This window comes from Drosophila willistoni, chromosome 3R (genome assembly GCF_018902025.1).
Source record: "Drosophila willistoni isolate 14030-0811.24 chromosome 3R, UCI_dwil_1.1, whole genome shotgun sequence".
Lineage (NCBI taxonomy): Eukaryota > Metazoa > Arthropoda > Insecta > Diptera > Drosophilidae > Drosophila > Drosophila willistoni.
In genome coordinates this window covers 20739334-20758921 of record NC_061086.1, presented here as the reverse complement: position 1 = coordinate 20758921, position 19588 = coordinate 20739334, and the positions used below count along the sequence as shown (strand labels likewise).

Genomic DNA, 19588 nt, shown 5'->3' with positions numbered 1-19588 from the left:
AAATGAAACTCATTTAGCACGGTTTATTTTTAATTTATTTATGCATTAACCAGGCCTGTCGCTCACTTTACTCCGGTGAATGCCAATTGACCGCCAAAACCAAAAACCAACAACAAACTGGATGAAAAAACAAAATAAAATGACATTAAAATTGTTGACATCATTGAGGAAGTAAGCACGAGGTAATCTTATGCTAATTATGTTGAGGCAACAAAAGAACCTGATCAAGAAAAATAACTAACAAAAAATTGTCGAATTGCAGTTAAGGGCCAATATCACAGATTGCGATCAAAGCCAAAAATAATTGCAGTAATTACATGCCTTGCCTTGCCTTCGTGTCTATCGTTAAAAAAAAGTAATTAAACTTAACCAAAGCACCGCCACTTAAAGTTTAATTCTTTTTTGTAAAAATGTTATTCAACATTCAATGAACTGCAAAATATTTTGTTGTATTCAATTAAGTCTTTCAATTTTAGCCCGAAATGAAAGTTCCAAGTGCAAATGCATTGAGTATGGGAAAGAAATTCTAAATCTCATGTTGGGTAATTTTCCATTTATGGTTTTTTTTTTCTTTTTGCTTTTCTTCGTTCGTACAAATATGTCTTCTGTTGATGAAATGCTTTTCAAGCCAATAGAATGAAGAGAGAGAAAACGGTAGAAAATTCTCAATTTGATAGCCATTTTGGGTGGTCAGCGGCTGCTGCTTCCCGCTGATAAAACGCAACTAGCTTTTTAAAAATTGATTAGCTAATATTTATTTCATTAACGTGAAGTTTGCTCTTTGAGCTACTCATGCGTTAAATAATTAGAATTAACTCAGTTGATATAACTATCTATTAGAGGTGGCCACCCACTTGGATAAGAAATTTTAATTCGTTTAGAAGATTTATAACTGAATAGGGATTGCAGGGCGAAGGAATATAACCCAATCTTCATTCAATCTTCAATTCAAAATTTGAACTGGTTTTATTATTATATAGGGCGTTTATATAGGGAATCATGGGCTTTAGGAGGTAATAATTGTTCTTAGAGGATCTTATTCTGGTGCTACTCAAAACCAGATTTTCGCATAAAATTATTACAATTTTCAGCCACTTAAAAATTGAACTATAAAACAAATTTTAAGTTATTGGGTGTTTCTTAGCATTTTTTTATTATTAGGTGCCTTAAATTTCGTCTGTTTAAAAAAACTAGACAAAAATAAAAGTAAATGCATTTAATTTATAATTTTACTTATTTTTTTTTTGCTAAGGTCAACAACTTATCTAAGACTCTCTTAGAAAAACCAAGTTTTCTTGCAAGTAAATGCTCTAAACCCAAAAATAGGCAACAAATTTTCCACAAGAAGCTAATAGCAATTAATTATTTTTATGGGCTTATATGGGGGCCCTTTATTATGTCATATATTAGGAAATTGACAATCAATTTATTTCCTACACGCGTGTTTATTTATATCCATGTATCATCACCTTAAGGCTAATTGTTGACTTCATTATGCACAGTTATTTTGGCCAGTTTCTAATGGCCATAAACAATTATAAACATGAGAAAAGATAGAGAGAGAGAGAGAGAGAGACGAAATGAAATGCTTTGCAGTTGTCTGTCATTTGCATATTGTATTTGGATATTTATTTTAGCCACAACAGCGAAAAAGTTAAGTAGCCTTTAAAAAAAAGATCCAAACTGTTCATAAACAATTTGATTAGCAACTGAGATGAATGAATGAATTAATATTGCAAAAATATGAAACAGGGTGAATTTCGAATAATTTTACCAAGAAATTTGATGAATATTTTTGTTGCCAAGTTGGAGACCAAAAAGACACTTCATTTCACAGTTGTGTGCGAATATCCACCATAAAAGGATTGGGCCACACAATCCACCGAGGCGACGGGAGGGCAAGTGTTTGGTTGGGACACTCCTCCAATGAATTTGCTTTGAATTTTTTCACACCTGACACACATGCCAATAAATAAAAAATAAATCAATTAGCAACCATATACTCAGTTTTGCCCCATCTTCTTCTTCTTTTCAGATATATCACACCAGCAGCAGCAGCAGCGGCAACAGCAGCAGCAGCAGCAGCAACAACAGCAACAGCAAACGGAGGTTCAGCAACGTCAGCAACAGTTGTCGGCAACGGTGTGACAACAAATGGCAGCAGTATGACAACAGCGGGGGGAACTAGTCTGGCAATTTATCCCACAATTACAGCTCAAGTCTATAGATCCAACAATGGCATCGATGTATTGGATTGCGCTGGTCTCGAGCAACTGCATCACACAGCCAACACGACAGCAGCAGCAGCAACAAATTCGGGCAGCGGTTTCTCTCAACGATTGAGGGAATTGGCCGCTTCGGCAGGTCTCCTATCCTTGAAGCCGCGCCAACCACTGAAGCCAGTCATCAAGACACGCGGTTCACCTGGCCCCGAATTTCCCAAGAAGGTCACATTTAGTGCCTTTGCCACAGTTCAAGTAGTTTGAGAGCGACTACAAGAGGCGTGGCATCTGTGCAGGCGCAGAGCAAGATGAAGGTAATTATAAGAATGAAATTCTTAATCACAAAATGCAACCAAAAAGACATGAAAAATATTTAAAACTATAAAAAACTTTGAAGTTTTAAATCATATTGAGACTTTTTTCACTTTTTATTCAGATTTATATTATTCAGTTTCAAATTATTTGCCTGTTGGTTAGTGGAATGAAAAGTAATTGCCATTTATTAATTACATTACATATTTAATAAGTCGGTTTTTAGATGGCTTAAGGACAATAAATCGTTTGAATATATAAGGAAATTCAGAGTTGTATTTGCCATATCTTGGACTTGGAATCGAGAACAATCCTGATATAGGAATCGTTTTGGACTTTTTGATCCATTACAATAAGCATTATAGAATTTAATGTAGCCTTTTTTTATTGTCCAAATGTATAGCCAATTCTGGTTAGTTCTCTATAATTTAATATTAAATTTCTAATATTAATATTCTTGGAATTTTCAATTATGTGTACACATAACATATACTTTTATATACCCTTATGAGGGGTTGTAAAAAATTAGTCGAATGCTCAAAGAAGATGTTTAGAAACCGAGTTGATATAGCCATGTCCGTCTGTCCGTACTAACTATATGCCTTAACTTAGCTGATATTAAAATTAAGTATAGGCATACAGCCTTTATGATTAGATTTGTATTTATTAAATTTCCCAATTTTTTGAGTTGCATTTTCTGGATTAACCTTTTGATATTTGTAATCTTATTTAAAATTTTTCTGTCTATCCCTCTCTTTCTCCTTTTTAGGTTCTTCGATCTTGCATTGTTAAACCATATTTGTTGTTTGTTTTTATTGTTGCTGTTGTTAAATGTTTAAAAAAGAAAAACTGGATCAATATCTGGCAATTGGATGAATGATTCGATGAAAACAAGAAGAATTCCTTAATTCACCTAAGTTGTGCCATGTCTTTGGCTTGAGAACATAAATATATATCGAAATATCAATTAGTATACTATATAATCCATGTGCCCCGATAGCTAAAATATATATGTATGTGTGTATGTGTATACCTCAGACTAGCCCCAACCAAAACTATATGTCATACTCTACTTCTCTCTCTTCATTCCTAACTTATGCTCTAACTTGAATTCTTGTTCTTTTATTTTTGTTTAAAAGACTGACTTTTCTACAGTTCCTCTATCTTGATTCTTTCTTGATCTATCCTACCATAAATCAGTATTTCCTTTTCGGTATTTCCATTTTCAATTTCACCCTAAAAAAAAAAAAAGAAACCCAGAAAACACTCTTTACAAAAGAATGCACAAAAATTCTAAATATTTTCTATCAAATTGTAAATATGTATGAGTTTTTGTCATAGAATTATCGCTGGTAAGAAATCCAGAGAAATATAGTCATTAATATATATATTCAAAGTATATATCTATTTTTAATATGTAAGCCTGTTGCCGTTTTAAAATGATGATGAAAATTGATTCGATTTGTAATATCGATGGCAAAACGAGCACAAACTAAAAACAAATAAATAAGCGAAAAGTAATTAAATGCTGTATATTCTATTTAAACACAAAAGACAAATATAATATATTTAATTTTTAAGTTTAATTTTATGCATGATCAATGAAAACGAAATAAATTTATTAAAGAAATAAAGAAAACCTAAAACCCAGACTCAGATTTTCATTTAAATAATTTAAAGTTTTGAGAATTATTTACTTACTTGCAAAACCTCAAAAGGTTTGGTACATTATTATTAAACCATAATGAAATGTAAAGTCTGTACAATATTTAGTCTATATTATTTGTGTATAGACTTAAGGTGAAAAATGGAAAACGTTTTTCAATGGCTTACCTAATTTCCTTAAAGCTTAAAAAAACACCAGTTTATTCAAGATTTACATTAATTAATTAACAAATTTTATTTAAAACAAAGTGCAAAATAATACTTAACTGATTCCAAATTATATTTTTAAATAAAATAGGAAATTTGATGACTGAAGTTATAGTTAAACTAAAATTTTGAGCCACCATAATAAATTTCAGAATAATACAATAAAATAAATTATAATTTTTGTAATGAATTTTACAAATTATTAATTTTACTTATTGCAAGAAAACTCCGACCTACAAAGAATAAATTCACTAACATGATTTTAAATATTTCAAGAAGTGAGAAATTGTTAGATTAAGTAACAAAAAGGGAGAATTCTTTATGGGACTTGGAAAACCTGATCTCAAATATATTATAACGTAACGGAAATGAGTTCAAATTTTCGAAAATTAAAAAAAACTGATCAATTTATCTGTTTTTTGTTCATGTGGTCAATAAATCACTTAGTGTGATGAGAGATTTCAGAATATCTTAGCATCATTTTAAAAAATGAATAACTAAGGGTTTTAAGAATTATAAAAATATGTTTGTACAAAATGACAAAATTGGGAAAATCTTTTCAAATACGTTGGCAAAGGTAATAAAAGAGCAACATTTTTTTTAAAGAAAAGTTAAAAGTTGTAAACTCTCCAGAGTTATTGGGAAGCTTTAAATCTGGAAATTCCAGGCCATGGAATACCAAAGTGATGATAAGAAATTTAAAGTGGAGACTTGGTAAACACGCTTAGTGGTTCTGTTGATAAGGCGTTTCCTGTAGAATGCTAAGCAAGGTTATTTGCTTGATAACCCCACGACTTGGCGCATTTTTTCTTCCCCCGCCAGGGGAGGGCACATTAGTCTAGAATATGAATGTATCATTAGATGTGTATATTTAATTAAATTCTTTTCTTTAATCTTACCCATTAGAATTAATGAAGTTATAGCTGCTTGATTACTTCAGGGAAATTCTGTTTTTTTTTCTGGACCCCGCTTCATGTTTAAAAAAAACACGTCTGTCGACCGCAAAATTTGCAAATATATTGAGCGATAGTTATCGATAGGCTTGCTCAAAATGAGTGTATGGCTGAGCGAATTCGAACTGTAGCTGCGAATTCAACTCGCATTCGAGAAATTCCGATAATTATCGATATTTCCCGCCATTATCTTCCATATTTAATTTGGTCCGGCGAATATTCAGTATGGTCGGGCTTGCTTGGCAAATTCACCGCGCCAGTTCGAATTTGCATTCGATAACTAGGCGATAATTATAGATATTTCCCGCCTTTCCCTTTTGCCATCTCTACGCGGCAATGAGTTAATTTAATACTTATCGACATTTCCTGTCATTGTGTTTTGCCATCTCTACGCTGCAATTATATACTTCTATAATTATCGATATTTCCCGCCATTCTGGTTTGCCATCTCTACGCGGCAAGCTGCTGCTAAAATTTACAAAACAATTTGAATTAAAATTAATTAATTAAACGCGCAAATAAAAAAACCACAACAAGATACAATGTCCGATTCTGAATCTGCTGGTCCGCGTGTGAAGCGCCAGCGAATAGATAAAAATGGTCGCTTTGCCGCCATGGAGCGACTGCGTCAACTGAAAGGAACGAAGAACAAATGCCAGGTGGAGGAGCAGGTCGATGATGTCTATGAAGTGGTGGATGAGCGGGAATATAACAAGCGGGCCCAAGAGAAATATGGCAATGGCGATTGGATAGAAGATGGTAAGTGGAACAAACAAGTGGTTTTGTCCTTAACATAATGGGATTTGGATTCTTTCAGATGGCACTGGCTATACGGAAGATGGCAGAGACTTCTTTGAGGATGAGGATGAGTACTCGGAGGAGGAGCAGGAAAAAGGCAAGGGCAAAAAGGCAGCCAAGGGCCAAGGCAAGCGACCACGTGAGTCGGATAAACCAGTCAAGGGCAAGGCATCCATAAGGAATCTCTTTAGCAATGCTGTGCCAAAGAAGCAGGACATTAAGAGTAGTGTTAAGGATGATGATATCCTAGCCGACATCCTGGGTGATATAAAGAACGAGCCTGGCGACGCTCAGGCAACAAAAGTGATTGCACCAGCCAAAATGCTGCGCAAAGTGGAGGCAGCAGCTGCCAAAGATTACGTCAATAGCTTCTTGAGCAACATCAAAAGCCAAAAGGAGGAACGTCAAAAGGATGACAATGAAATGCTGGAACGCATCTTGAAGCCCAAAGAAACGAATCCACAGAAAAAGACCACGCCTGCTGCTGCTCCTGCGTCTGTTCCCAGCATTCAACCAATTAAAAAGGATGCCATAAAGAAGGAAGAACAAGATATGGATTACAGTTGTCTAGAGGATGATGAGAATCAATTTGAGCTGCCCTCTCCAACTAAACCAGCTGTGTCTGTTAAGTCTGCTGCATCTCCACCTCCTGCTGCTGCTCCTCCTCCTCCAGCTCCTACTTCTGAGCCCGAGGACATGAGCAAATTGTTAAACAATTGGGAATCCATTTGTCAAATGGATGATGATTTTGAAAAATCTGTTTTAACCACTGACCAAGATGCCTCTGGTTCCACTTCCCTAGCCAACGATGAGGAACAGCTGCGTTTCTGGTACTGGGAAGCCTGGGAAGATCCTCTCAAACTACCCGGTGAAGTATTCCTCTTTGGACGCATGGCGGATGGCAAATCCATTTGTGTGCGAGTCCAAAATATCAATCGAGTTTTGTATCTACTGCCCAGACAATATGTAAGTATCTGATCCAAGGAATCCTTTGGCCCATGGCCCAATTTATGTGTCTTTCGTTGCAGCTACTAGATCCCATTACCAAAGAGCCAACTAAGCAAATGGTTACCGTGGCCGATATCTATAAGGAATTCGATACACAAATTGCAGCCGAACTCAAGCTGGATAATTTTCGTTCTCGCAAAGTTAGCAAGAACTTTGCCAATCATGCCATTGGCATTGATGTTCCACAGACCTGTGATTATCTAGAGGTCCATTACGATGGCAAGAAGCCAGCCCCGAATGTGGCTAACAAGAAATATGATTCGATTGCCCATGTATTTGGTACTACAACGAATTCATTGGAACGTTTTCTATTGGATCGCAAGATTAAAGGTCCCGGTTGGTTGCAAATCAGTGGCTTCAAGACGAGTCCTGCCCCGATGAGTTGGTGTAAAACAGATGTCACCATTATAGAGCCCAAGAACGTGGAATTATTCCATGAGAAGGGCAAAGCAGCTGCGGCACCGCCTCCCTTGACTCTGCTGGCTCTCAATGTGCGCACCTCAATGAATCCGAAAACTTTAAAGAACGAGATCTGTATGATCTCCATGTTGACGCATAATCGTTTCCATATCGATCGACCGGCTCCGCAGCCCGCTTTCAATCGTCATATGTGTGCCCTGACGCGACCGGCAGTGACCAATTGGCCCTTCGATTTGCAGCTACAATTGGGCAAATATAAATCAACGAAAATCTATAAACATGACTCGGAAAGGGCTTTGCTTAGCTGGTTCTTGGCTCAGTATCAACAAATCGATCCCGATCTTATAGTCACATTCGATGCCATGGATTGTCAATTGAATGTGATTACGGATCAGATTGTGGCATTGAAAATACCCCAATGGTCACGCATGGGTCGCTTGCGATTGACCCAATCCTTTGGCCGGCGTCTCTTTGATCATTTTGTGGGTCGCATGGTGTGCGATGTAAAACGCTCCGCCGAGGAGTGTATTCGTGCCAGATCCTATGACATGCAAACTCTCTGTCAGCAGGTTCTTAAATTACAAGAGTCGGAACGAATGGATGTCAATGCAGATGATCTGCTCGAGATGTACGAGAAGGGTGAGTTTGGTAACTAAACAATCATTTGGATCAAGGATCAACCCTTTATTTGTTGTTGCAGGCGAAAATATAACGAAACTTATATCGCTAACCATGCAGGATGCCTCCTATATGCTCCGATTAATGTGTGAACTCAACATTATGCCTCTGGCCTTGCAGATAACCAATATTTGTGGTAATACCATGACGCGAACCCTTCAAGGTGGTCGCTCCGAACGTAATGAATTCCTTTTGCTGCATGCCTTCCATGAGAAGAACTATATCGTGCCCGATAAGAGGCCAGTGCGACGAGGAGGAGCAGCCAATGCCATCGCAGATAATGATGCCACAACAGCTCCAGGAGATGCAACGACAGCTGGACGCAAGAAGGCTGCCTATGCTGGCGGTTTGGTGCTGGAACCCATGCGAGGATTATATGAGAAATTTATACTCCTAATGGATTTCAATTCTCTGTATCCCAGCATTATACAGGAGTATAATATATGCTTCACCACAGTCCAACAACCTGTAGATGCGGATGAGTTGCCCATACTGCCGGAATCCAATGCTGAGCCGGGTATATTGCCATTGCAATTGAAACGTTTAGTGGAATCGCGACGTGAGGTCAAGAAGCTGATGGCTGCCCCAGATCTGTCGAGTGAATTGCATATGCAATATCATATCCGGCAAATGGCACTTAAGCTAACGGCCAATTCAATGTACGGTTGTCTTGGATTCGCCCATTCGCGTTTCTTTGCCCAACACTTGGCTGCTCTGGTCACGCATAAGGGACGAGAGATTCTCACGAATACCCAACAATTGGTGCAGAAACTGAACTATGATGTGGTTTATGGTGATACCGATTCCCTAATGATCAATACGAATATCACCGATTACGATCAGGTCTATAAGATTGGCTATCAAATCAAACAGAGTGTAAATAAGTTATACAAACAACTTGAATTGGATATAGATGGTGTCTTCTCGTGCCTTCTGCTGCTCAAGAAGAAGAAATATGCCGCTGTCAAGGTGAGCAAGACCCCCAAGGGTGTGCTGAAACGTGAACAGGAGCACAAGGGTCTGGATATTGTGCGTCGCGATTGGTCCCAATTGGCCATTATGCTGGGCAAGGGAGTACTCGATGAGATTCTCGCCGAGAAGCCTCTGGAAGAGAAAATCGATGCAGTGCATCATCAATTGGAACGCATTAAAGATCAAGTTCTGCAATCGGCTGTGCCATTGCCATTGTACGTCATTACCAAGCAATTGACCCGAGCTCCTCAAGAATATGCGAATAGTGCATCCTTACCACATGTCCAGGTGGCCCTACGCATGAATCGCGAAAAGAATCGTCGCTACAAAAAGGGCGACATGGTCGACTATGTTATCTGTGTGGATGGCTCCACAAATGCGGCCATGCAACGTGCCTATCACTTGGATGAATTGAAGACAAATGAGAACTTAAAACTAGATACAAATTATTATTTGGGCAATCAAATTCATCCAGTGGTCACTCGCATGGTTGAAGTGCTAGAGGGAACCGATGCCAGTCGCATTGCCGAATGCCTAGGCTTGGATGCTACCAAATTCCGACAGAATGTCCAAAGGTAAGCATAAGAGAATCCACTCCTCCTCGTACTTATTGCCTTTTCCTTTCTCTTTACAGGGTGCAACGTGAGATGACAGAACAATCAGAGGGAGAATCTCTTCTGAAGACCACTCTGCAGCGTTTTAGGCTCTGTGAACCATTCCGTTTTCCCTGTGTGGCCTGCAAGACAGAGCAATTGATGGCCACTGCTTATCGTCCAGGACCGAATTCCACGCATGTCCCAGTGCTGCAGCATTGCTCCAATACGGAATGTTCTACCGCACCCCTACAATACTTGGCATACATAAGAAACCATTTGCAATTGTCCATCAAGACGTATACCCAACGTTTCTACAAAAATTGGCTTGTTTGTGATCATCCCGATTGTAATTATAATACCAGAACGTTTACAGCCAAAAAGGAAATGAGAAGGCCATTGTGTTACAAGTGCAAAAGTGGAAGTCTCTTGCGACAATATACGGAACAAGATCTTTATCAACAGCTGTGCTATTTGAGATTTATGTTCGATCTAAACAAACAGCAAGTGCAACAGAAATGTAAGTTAAAACGGCCCTTTTAAAATGATCAAAATTGACTAGTTCTTTCTATATTATTTAGCCACACTAACGCCGGAACTAGAGCAGGCCTATCGTTATCTATATGAAGCTGTTGATCAGCAATTGCAAAGCTCTGCCTATAAGGTGATCTCTTTGAAGAAAATCTTTGGCCATTCATTGGCACGGATGACCTTGCAAACATCAGTCAAACCTCATCAGCTTCGGGATGATCTGATAGCCAGCACTTTGGCCGATGTCTAAAGCTAAACGTAATGTAAATTAAACTTTAATTTTTATTTTCTTTTCATAATTATTAGTAATAGACCCTTTAATATTAATATAATACACTTAAATATATATAGAAACACACAATGTGCGAGGGGACAAACAAAAACTGACCATTTTTCATCTGTTTGAATGGAAATTTTGAAATATTTACATGTAGAAAGTGTGTAAATTATGAAGAGTTTGAAATTAGTTTATTTGTTTTTTGTATGGCAACTTCTTTAGTTGTTTTGTTTTGTTAGTCCCACTCGTATATTTAACTAGAATCACGTCTGATTAAGGAACTTCTCCAGTGGAAAATTGCGAAATGACTCATTGAATATGTCAGTAAAAGCTGTACTAACTAGCTCATTTATCATGGGCCTAACAAATGGCAAACCCAATTGCCACATGCTATTGATTACACCATCGGCTAATTGATTTAAAGGTTGACCTTTCAGTAAATTATCTATATGCAATTCCATGCCACCAATGCGATCCACTTCCACATGAACTTTGATTAGAGAACCAGGTTTACCCACACGTCGAACACTTGTAGTTTGGCTGAAAAATTGGAAAATTGTAGAGGATAGCGGGAATAATTAGGTTATAGCATAGATTTACCTATAATCGTATAATGTTAGATTCCAATAACCCTGACGACTGAGATCACTGCCAAGCATTTTGGCTTTAAATTCATATTGACCCTCTAGACTTTTCTCCGGAAAGTACTGAGTATACACAATACGTTGATCTTCGATATCAGCATGAAATTTGGTCACCTCGGAGCGTGACCAACCGAACTCGGAAACATTGCGTAGTATCAAACTGAAACTGCCCAAACCATGTGGATCACCGCGTCGCAATTCCACATAGGGTGAATAGTGGGGATCAAAGGGCTTGATATTATGATCGGGAATGCCTTGAGAGGATGACATCAAAATATACATTAAGTATGTGGAAACCCTTTCACTTTGGCTGCTTCACTTACCAGTCGTAAAGTATGCCCTTAGATCGTTAAAAACCTGTTTCATGCAATCATTAAAATCCTCCGCTTGACTATGACAGCGACCCAGCAAATGTTTCAGATCCTCATCCACATCTATTTGACTCGACGATTGTGCCACATTGGCCAAACCCACAAATATGATAGCAAATAAAAGAAATCCATGGTTGTTACAGTTTGAGAGTGATTGCATTGGCATGTTACAGTTTGATTGTGTCTGGGCCAAGGTAGTGCGGGGGAAGATGGGATAAGGGTAAACAATGTGTTAACTGAAATTACAAATATACAATAATAGTTAAATCGTTAATTGTTTGCTTATCTGCATTTGTTTATGTTTAAATTGACGCAAAGACAATGAAAATATTTGTTAAAATCATGGTCGATATTATGGTTTATTTCGTCTTGGTCTGAAATTTTACTAATTGTTAACCATTTGAGCTGCACTTTACTTTAGAGTTGACAGTTTTAAACCCAAATCATTAAATGAAATTGGAATACCATGAAAATGAAGTTAAAAAGCATTTAAAGAGTTTAAAAGTTAAACCCTTTGAAGTACATTATTAGTCAGACAATGTTTATAACGTTAATAAAAAGTTTAATGCGGTTTGACAACAAATGTAATTAAACATAAAGATCATGAATATATAACAAAAAGTATATTAAGAGTTAATTTGGCAGGTGTGTATATAGAATCATGTCCGTCTGAATATCAATTTTGTTCTTCAAAGATTTTAAGAATACTGAGCTTGCGATATTTATTTATCCTTACAGTACAATAATGCCAATACATATACATATACATTCCTATTCAATCATTTATCCGTCTGTTTTGTTCTTAAAACTATGTAAAGTCTTGTCGGGAATAGAATTCTCTTTGAAAACATGATTGAATGAAAAGAAAGTTAAAGAATGTAAAGATCAGATCATGTATTAACTAAATCTCTAGAAAAAAAACTACCTAAAGTCAATTCAAAATTAGTTAATTTTAAGAAAACTGTGCATCTAAAAAGAAACTCTGCCGAAAATGCGAGTGTTAATAATACAATGCTGTAAACAGTCCTTTAATTTCACTCTCTTTAACCCACTTTAAGCCTATCTGGCCATGCCATTTAGAAACCCTTAAAATCATCAAAGTTTGGAAGTCACTGCCCTTTAGAGTTTCATATTCTCTAGCCTAAAGGGCAATAACCAAAAAAAAATGAGAAAAAACCAACTCCAAATGATGTGAAGTTTTGTGTAATCTCTTTAGGTTTTTTATTGTTGTGGGTCTGCACTTGACCTCTTTAATGTAAGCAAGAGGCATTTAATTTTTTTTAAACATTAACAACAACCAACAAAAATTGTTACCAATTGTAAACAAAAGACTTGTACAAGCGACAAACTTGCGGGTGTAAAGACACATTTGGTTTATTTGGGGCTTTTGTTGTTGTGTTTCCTTGTTGCTTTTGTTTATAGACATTATCATCATGCAACAGAAAAGCAACAACAGCAACCAACACATAATATGGCAAAGCAGGGAGTAATTTTATGTGTTGTTGCAGCTGTTGCAGTTGCAGTTGACCAACAGACAACAACAAATACAAAAAGAAGAAGAAGGAAAAAGACTATGCGAACCAACGGTCAGTTAAACAAACTTTAAAACTAGTTGCTAACTTAGAGTCTATTTGTTGTGCAACAGTTTGAGAGTCACTTGCGAAATTAATTCACATTCTCATTAGACTTTCGTTATTGTTGTTATTATTGTTTGGTTATTTATTGTTGTAAACTTTTACCCAAAATATTCTGAATACGGTTATTTGGGTCTATAGCAAGCACGCACACTCCTTTTTCTTTCGTATGCAAAATGAATTTTTAATAATTTTATTTAAAATCTTCCCTCCACGACTTTTGTACGTTTTTTTTTTCTTCTTCTGATGTTTTCTTGGTGTGCCGAATACCGCGACGTCTGAATCATGCGAACTGCCGCAAACAACTAAGCCAACTCTTTGAGCCCGGCCAAAAAGCAAAGCTTGGACAATGAAATATTTCGAGGAAAATTTCGTTTTCTTTGCCTCCAAAAAGTAGGAAAAAACCAAAGCTTAAAGTTATAATTTTCCTATTCCCTCTCTGCCTCGCATCCATCTCAAAAAAATTGTCATAAATCTCAATAGAATTCGATTCATAAAAAAAAATTAAACAAAACGCGAAATGAATAATTTGAAACTGAGCTGAATTTAATTAGAAAAATTCGTGCTTATGGTTATATTTTCGTTCGTTTTTGTGTGATATTGAATAATTCAAATTTTGGAATCATGTTTCATATGTTGTGCGTGTTTGGCAAACTCATAATGTACATATAAATAAACAAGTGTAACAATTATCATCATTTCAATATCAAGGTTAAATGAAACAAAATTTCATCAATGGCTTAATAACAAGGCTGCAGCTTCAATTTCTGCACTTTAAATCGAGGCCGCTAAAAATAAACGCAATTAAATGTAAATAAACAAAAGAAAATTTACAAGTGAATAAAAATGTTCTTTGCGACCACAAAAGTACGTTAAGAATTTAAAAATTGACAATGCAAAACGTAACAGCAATGCGTTTAAAGAGCTTTCAAACATAAATAAATTACAAATAAATATATATGACTGTAGTAACTTATTTAAAATGTATCAATATATATAATCATATCATATATATAATCGAATCATGTAAAACAGTCAACTTAACATTACATTCCATTAATTGATGGGCTAACAGTGCGTATTAAGTTAACTTGCTGGGGGAGTGACTGTTAAAAATATGTTTGCTGGGCTATGCTGAAAAAGCTTGAAATGGGAAATGACGCATGGGTTATTTTGGGAACCTGTTGCTGTTGGTCTCATTAGCCAAAGGAATCAAAACAAATGGAGGTGGAATTTAGCAAAGAGAATTTCCTGTTGCCGGAAACAAAATATGAATGTAAGTAAAGAAAGTGTTTGGTATACAAAAATACACAAATATATAATGCCTTCATTTATGACTCAGATTTGGATCACACGGCGGATGTGCAGTGAGTAATCAATAGAGCGGAGACCAAAACAGCGTGGTTTACTCTTATTATTAATCCGGGTATACCTACAGAATATCACTGGCACTAAAAATCTAATCTGTTTCTCTTTTTTCACCAGACTCCATGCGTGGGGCAATAGCCTTCAGGAGGCCTTCGAACAATGCGGCGTCTCAATGTTTGGATATATGACCGAATTGGATTACGTTTCAGTTGAGCATTGCTATGAAATCGAAGCCAAGGGCGATGATTTGGAAGGATTGCTATTCCATTTTCTTGACGAGCTGCTCTTCCTGTTCTCCGCCGAACCTTTTTTGGTGTGCAAAAAACTGGAAATTACCAAATTTGATTTGGAAAACTTTGAGATCGTTTGCCGTTGCTATGGCGAACCCTTCGAATTGGGCAAACATCCTCAGGGCACCGAGGTGAAGGCCATCACATATTCGGCCATGCAGATCGTTCAAAATGTGGAGGCAAGCAACTATGAAGTGTTTGTTATAATTGATATTTGAATGCCAACGGGCGATCCCAAGAAGAAGCAGGAAGAGCGGCGGAAAGAGGAGAAATAATGAAAGGTATTGAATAAAAAAAAAATTGTTGATATATCCGTTAGCCACCCCTTTTTATCGTAACTTTATTCTCCACTGTGTGTATGTGTGTGTGAGTGTGGCTATATGTCCTTCCTCATTAATCATAAGTGATATACCCAAAAAAAAATATATATATATAAACTGCACATGGCCCGAAAATCTGCAATCACGGCTATTCCCCCACCTCTTTCCCGCATAGAGGTTGGATGAGATGACTTTCATCTTTCAATTGTTTGTGCATATGCAATTAAGATGCGTCTGGGGTAACTTATATTTAACCCTTGTTTTTTTTTGGCTTGTTTTTGCATTCCCTTTTATTGTTTTGTGGCTTTGTGAATTGCCAAGATGCCTAATTCCCAGACCCCGAAACTTATTTGATTTCGGTTGCCCTTGTGTCCTAAACTCTAGTTCAATGCACTTTCGGTTTGTTCATGCAGCAGGTCGTGAGTTTCTGTCCAGAAACAACTCGAATGTACTCAAAAGGTTTAAAAATCTGCTGGTTAGTATGTAAATATAGTAAACCAGAAAGGTATTCTGCTAGGCCACAACTTTGTAGATTCTACAAAATACAAATAAAATCATTTAAATTTAAAATTTATTTAACAGCAGCCGTTACAATTAACGTCACGTTTGCGTCACGTAATGTTCCTAGTCTGTTTACACTACACCTGCGTCTGCTTTTGGGAGAGATTTGTGTATTTTTTTATTTATATTCAACATAATTGAGATTGAGAAGCAATAGAAACGAGTCCGCTGAATTACATTAAATTTCCTCTTATTTCTATAATATAATTAACTTAACAATAATCAAACTTGGAATGTCAAGCAAACTCAAACTTGTAGTGTAAACACACTCATTTTGTGTTTTGGGTTCGATGACAAAATCGATTAAAAACACAGCATAGTGTAAACCCACTGTAAGTTTACGTTGCAAAATCAGCTGGCAGTCAGCTGTTCAGAATATAAACAACAAAAAAAAGTCTTGCCGCTTGCTCTAGATGATCTTGCCAAGGTAAGATCAAAAAATTTAAAAGAAATATATATATATGTATATGTATAGAAACGTGAATGGTTCTTGGTTATTCTTGTTGTTGTTGTTGAATTGATTGGCCGAAAAGCAACACTGGGCAAGACAACGACTCCAAAGAACACGAAAGTGTGTGTTAAAGAACAAACAAACAAACAAAGTGGAAAGCAAAATGGGCAATAAAGCGCACACACACATGGCCGCCGCCGCCGCCTCACGAAAGTTGTTCATTTGGCGTTTTTTTTTTTACATCTGAAACGCGTCGCAGTGCTCCGCGCTTATTGATAAAAAATCATTGAACATCATGCAAAATTATCAAAAAGATTCTTGTAAATAAAATGCAATCAAATTAGATAAAAGTGTTTAAAGAAGAAAAGAAACTACATATAACAGAAAAAGAAATATATACGACTTTTTTTCTTGCTGCTTTTCAATTCGCCGTTGCCGCTCTCTGCCTACCTCGCGGCCGCCATTGCTGCTAGCAAACACACACATTGCGGAATCATTTATTTCAAGTAAAAATTACGGCCCAAAAGCCTGGATCACAGGCCCTGAAACGTATTCCAAACGAAAGGTAATTTCATAAGCTACAATTTGAGATCAAAATCATGAATTTAGCTATATAAAAAGTGACTGAAAAACGTGGCGGAAAAAATCCATAGAAAGAGAGAGGAAAGAAACGAAAAAAAAATGTGGTAGTACGTAGTACTAGAAGTGGAGAAGCAAGTGTGTGTGCGTATGTGTGTGTGTATAGCGGGTGCTGCGCTGGGCATTTTTTGTAGTGCTTCTTCTTATTCACAAAAGGAGCCACATTTCGATTTGCTATTAATTATGAAATTATTTATGATGAAGGTGGGTGGACTGCGACTAAAGGACGATACCGGCAAAACTCCAGCTGACCATACAGCTGCCAGGACTGTGAGTGAGCAAGAGAGAGAGAAGGTCGATGAGAGAAAGAGAGTGAAAAGAAAAAACAGTGAGAGCCTAGGCGTAGAAGGGTGGACAAAGAGGTGGAACGTGGCGATGGTGAAGATAAGTGTCATCAGGTTTTTCATTTTATTTCATTACAATTGAACTTGTATCACCTTGTTGGGTCACACCTGTAAGTCAGACTCTTTCTCGCTCTCTCTCTAACGGTCTATAACTTCTATTTAATTGAATTGCTCTGACTGTGAAGCGCTGACGTCACATTAACCAAAAGTCGAGTTTGGCATACAAATGTATATTTATCTCAATTGTGTCTACGTATATTATATACATACAAACATATTCTTTTTATATGCTCTAGCTATCAGTCCGAGGCCCTTTAGGGAGTTTCTCTTTGAATTTTTATAAGTGGTTTTTAATTCTTTTTAAAATTAGGCGTTGCCAGATTAATCTGATGAAATTTTAAACCAGATTTGAACCACAGATTGTTCCTTTTATATGAAAAATTACAGTAAATGTATTAACCAATAAGCAAACCTATAAATTTCGTAACATTTGGGCCCACATTGGGAAATAGTAATTTACACACACTTGATAACATCGTGAGAATCGACATTTTAACTAGGTGACTGCAACCTATCATAGAAATCATAATTTCAGTTTGTGGTATTAACTGATTTAACTTTTAAAAGACATGGGAAATGCATCAACCACAAGAAAAAACGCCTGACAACATTATCATCAGCGTATCAATTAACCCATATAAAAGCAAATACTTACAAAATTGTTTGAAAGCGGAACTTTGGAATATGATAAGACATGAGGAAAACTGTGTGTGAGTGAGTGAAAGAGAGAGATGGAGAGACTGATAGTGACAAAAAAAAAGGAGTGAAATAGATGCAATTTTTTTTGTTTGTTTGTAAATGGGCTTGGTCTTCTTGGCTGTTGTTTGTACATACATATGTACATAAGTATGTAGGTTTGATGACCTCCTCCGCCAAACACTCAGCAACTCCATTCGCACATTATCGACGGCGACGCTGACGTCGACGTTGTTTCCTCTTCTTCTTCGATTTTGGGTACAAGTTATACACATGCTTACCCGGCCCCCAGCCCCAGTCTCCAGCTCAGCCACTGCCACAGTACCCCAGACCCCGGGCAAATGGCGGCCATCGAAGACCCAAAGACAACAACAATAACGACAGCAGCAACAACAACGTACATTGGAGCTGTGTCATCAAGTATTTTAGTATGGATCTGCACTTTTTCTTTTTTTTTTTTGGTTACTTTGATTTTGCTTTTGGCCTTCGGTCAAGTCTTGGGGTCTTTCATCTCTTTTCCTCTTTTTTTTATTTTTCGGGTAGTGAACCAGTTGTCTTCTCTGTTGTCTGGTGTCTAAGCGCCTCTGTTTGTTACCTGTTTGTTGTGTTGTGTGTGACTCCATTTGCTTTTTCTCTATATATATACCATACACCTGAATAACTGGCGGTGTCGTTAGAATCTGAAAAGAGTTTTTCCTTTATCATTGCGGAAACAATGATTTGGTTATTTTTTTTACAATCGGCTTATAAGACTATCTGCTCCCTTCTATTCAAATATTCCAAGCAAGGGAGGGTGACAACTTTACAGAGTATTTCAACTGTGACCTTAACATTTGTAAAAGTGTGATTTTTACAGTCACTTTTGTGATGATCTTCAAATCTAACAGGAAAGAGCAGCCAATTTGATTGTGAGACTGTTACCAAATATTTCTAATAGGAATATTCTTTGCTTTTGAACTGAGAAACATGTTTGATTCCATATAACAAGCGTTAGTTCTTCATTTGTTAAATATTTCACCTAGATGTAATTATTAACCAATATTTTTAGCTTTCCTAATCTAAGCCGAAAAAACAATTTTCCCCAATCTTTCTATTGATGATGTGTGTGACATTTTACATCCATGTATGTATTTTTTTCCTGGTTCTTATCGCTGCAAAGAAATAATAAATATATATTTAAACATATCTTCTAATCAATATGACTAAGCATTTTCAATTGGATCTGGCAACACCAGCAGCCCAGCGGGGGCTTACACAATAAATTAAAAAAAAAATAATAATAATAATTTAATGAAATGAAATAAATTTGTCGCACTTGCTGCTAATACTTACATATTTTGCTATATCATATATACAAAAATGAAATACTTGAATTTGTCTTATAAATACAATTTTGATTGTAGCCTGACCACTTTAGGTCATCGTTATTTATCATATAGTAATTTGAGTGTGTGTGTGTGTGTCTCAGTATAAAATTGATATTGGAGGTTTTTTTTTTCTTTTTGTTGTTGCACTTTTATAATACCCCGGGAGGAAGAATATGCCAGTGTGGAGGCATGTCTCAAGCACAAGAA

General features: G+C 36.7%; 4 protein-coding genes and 1 long non-coding RNA gene across 5 annotated transcripts in view; 3 read left to right on the top strand and 2 right to left on the bottom strand.

Annotated features, from left to right (window-relative positions):
• Positions 1–4409: 4409 nt before the first annotated feature.
• Positions 4410–5395, bottom strand: LOC111519197. The gene is made up of 2 exons (XR_002724279.2): positions 5306–5395; positions 4410–5244 (listed from the first exon to the last, which is right to left on the bottom strand). It is a non-coding gene; the product is annotated as an uncharacterized LOC111519197 (long non-coding RNA).
• A 399-nt stretch (positions 5396–5794) lies between these two features.
• On the top strand, positions 5795–10689 carry LOC6647990 (DNA polymerase alpha catalytic subunit). The gene is made up of 6 exons (XM_002070430.3): positions 5795–6118; positions 6177–7123; positions 7186–8224; positions 8286–9810; positions 9870–10348; positions 10410–10689. Exons 1-6 carry the CDS (start codon positions 5902–5904, stop codon positions 10607–10609), a joined length of 4407 nt encoding a protein of 1468 aa, XP_002070466.1. The 5' UTR covers positions 5795–5901; the 3' UTR covers positions 10610–10689.
• Positions 10690–10764: 75 nt separating this feature from the next.
• On the bottom strand, positions 10765–13495 carry LOC6647991 (circadian clock-controlled protein daywake). The gene is made up of 4 exons (XM_002070431.3): positions 13391–13495; positions 11604–11887; positions 11237–11534; positions 10765–11176 (listed from the first exon to the last, which is right to left on the bottom strand). The coding sequence occupies exons 2-4, from the start codon at positions 11815–11817 to the stop codon at positions 10900–10902; spliced, it is 789 nt and encodes a 262-aa protein (XP_002070467.1). The 5' UTR covers positions 11818–11887; positions 13391–13495; the 3' UTR covers positions 10765–10899.
• Positions 13496–14474: 979 nt separating this feature from the next.
• On the top strand, positions 14475–15261 carry LOC6647992 (protein archease-like). Its single transcript, XM_002070432.4, has 3 exons — positions 14475–14561; positions 14628–14652; positions 14771–15261. Exons 1-3 carry the CDS (start codon positions 14507–14509, stop codon positions 15159–15161), a joined length of 471 nt encoding a protein of 156 aa, XP_002070468.1. The 5' UTR covers positions 14475–14506; the 3' UTR covers positions 15162–15261.
• A 1392-nt stretch (positions 15262–16653) lies between these two features.
• The window catches only part of LOC6647993 (transcription factor E2f1), a 36103-nt gene continuing 33168 nt past the window's right edge, over positions 16654–19588 (top strand). Inside the window, exon 1 of the mRNA XM_023178221.2 lies at positions 16654–16840. The gene's annotated coding sequence lies outside the window, so the exon portion shown is untranslated. The remainder of the gene's footprint in view (positions 16841–19588) is intronic.

Coding starts and splice junctions, on each gene's coding strand:
- LOC6647990 (XM_002070430.3), top strand. CDS start 5,902: ATGTCCGATTCTGAATCTGCTGGTCCGCGTGTGAAGCGCCAGCGAATA. Junction 7,124..7,185: donor ATCTACTGCCCAGACAATAT/GTAAGTATCTGA, acceptor CTTTCGTTGCAG/CTACTAGATCCCATTACCAA. Junction 8,225..8,285: donor GCTCGAGATGTACGAGAAGG/GTGAGTTTGGTA, acceptor TTGTTGTTGCAG/GCGAAAATATAACGAAACTT.
- LOC6647991 (XM_002070431.3), bottom strand. CDS start 11,817: ATGCCAATGCAATCACTCTCAAACTGTAACAACCATGGATTTCTTTTA. Junction 11,535..11,603: donor AAGGGCATACTTTACGACTG/GTAAGTGAAGCA, acceptor CATCCTCTCAAG/GCATTCCCGATCATAATATC. Junction 11,177..11,236: donor CTAACATTATACGATTATAG/GTAAATCTATGC, acceptor CCAATTTTTCAG/CCAAACTACAAGTGTTCGAC.
- LOC6647992 (XM_002070432.4), top strand. CDS start 14,507: ATGGAGGTGGAATTTAGCAAAGAGAATTTCCTGTTGCCGGAAACAAAA. Junction 14,562..14,627: donor GCCGGAAACAAAATATGAAT/GTAAGTAAAGAA, acceptor TTTATGACTCAG/ATTTGGATCACACGGCGGAT. Junction 14,653..14,770: donor GATCACACGGCGGATGTGCA/GTGAGTAATCAA, acceptor TTTTTTCACCAG/ACTCCATGCGTGGGGCAATA.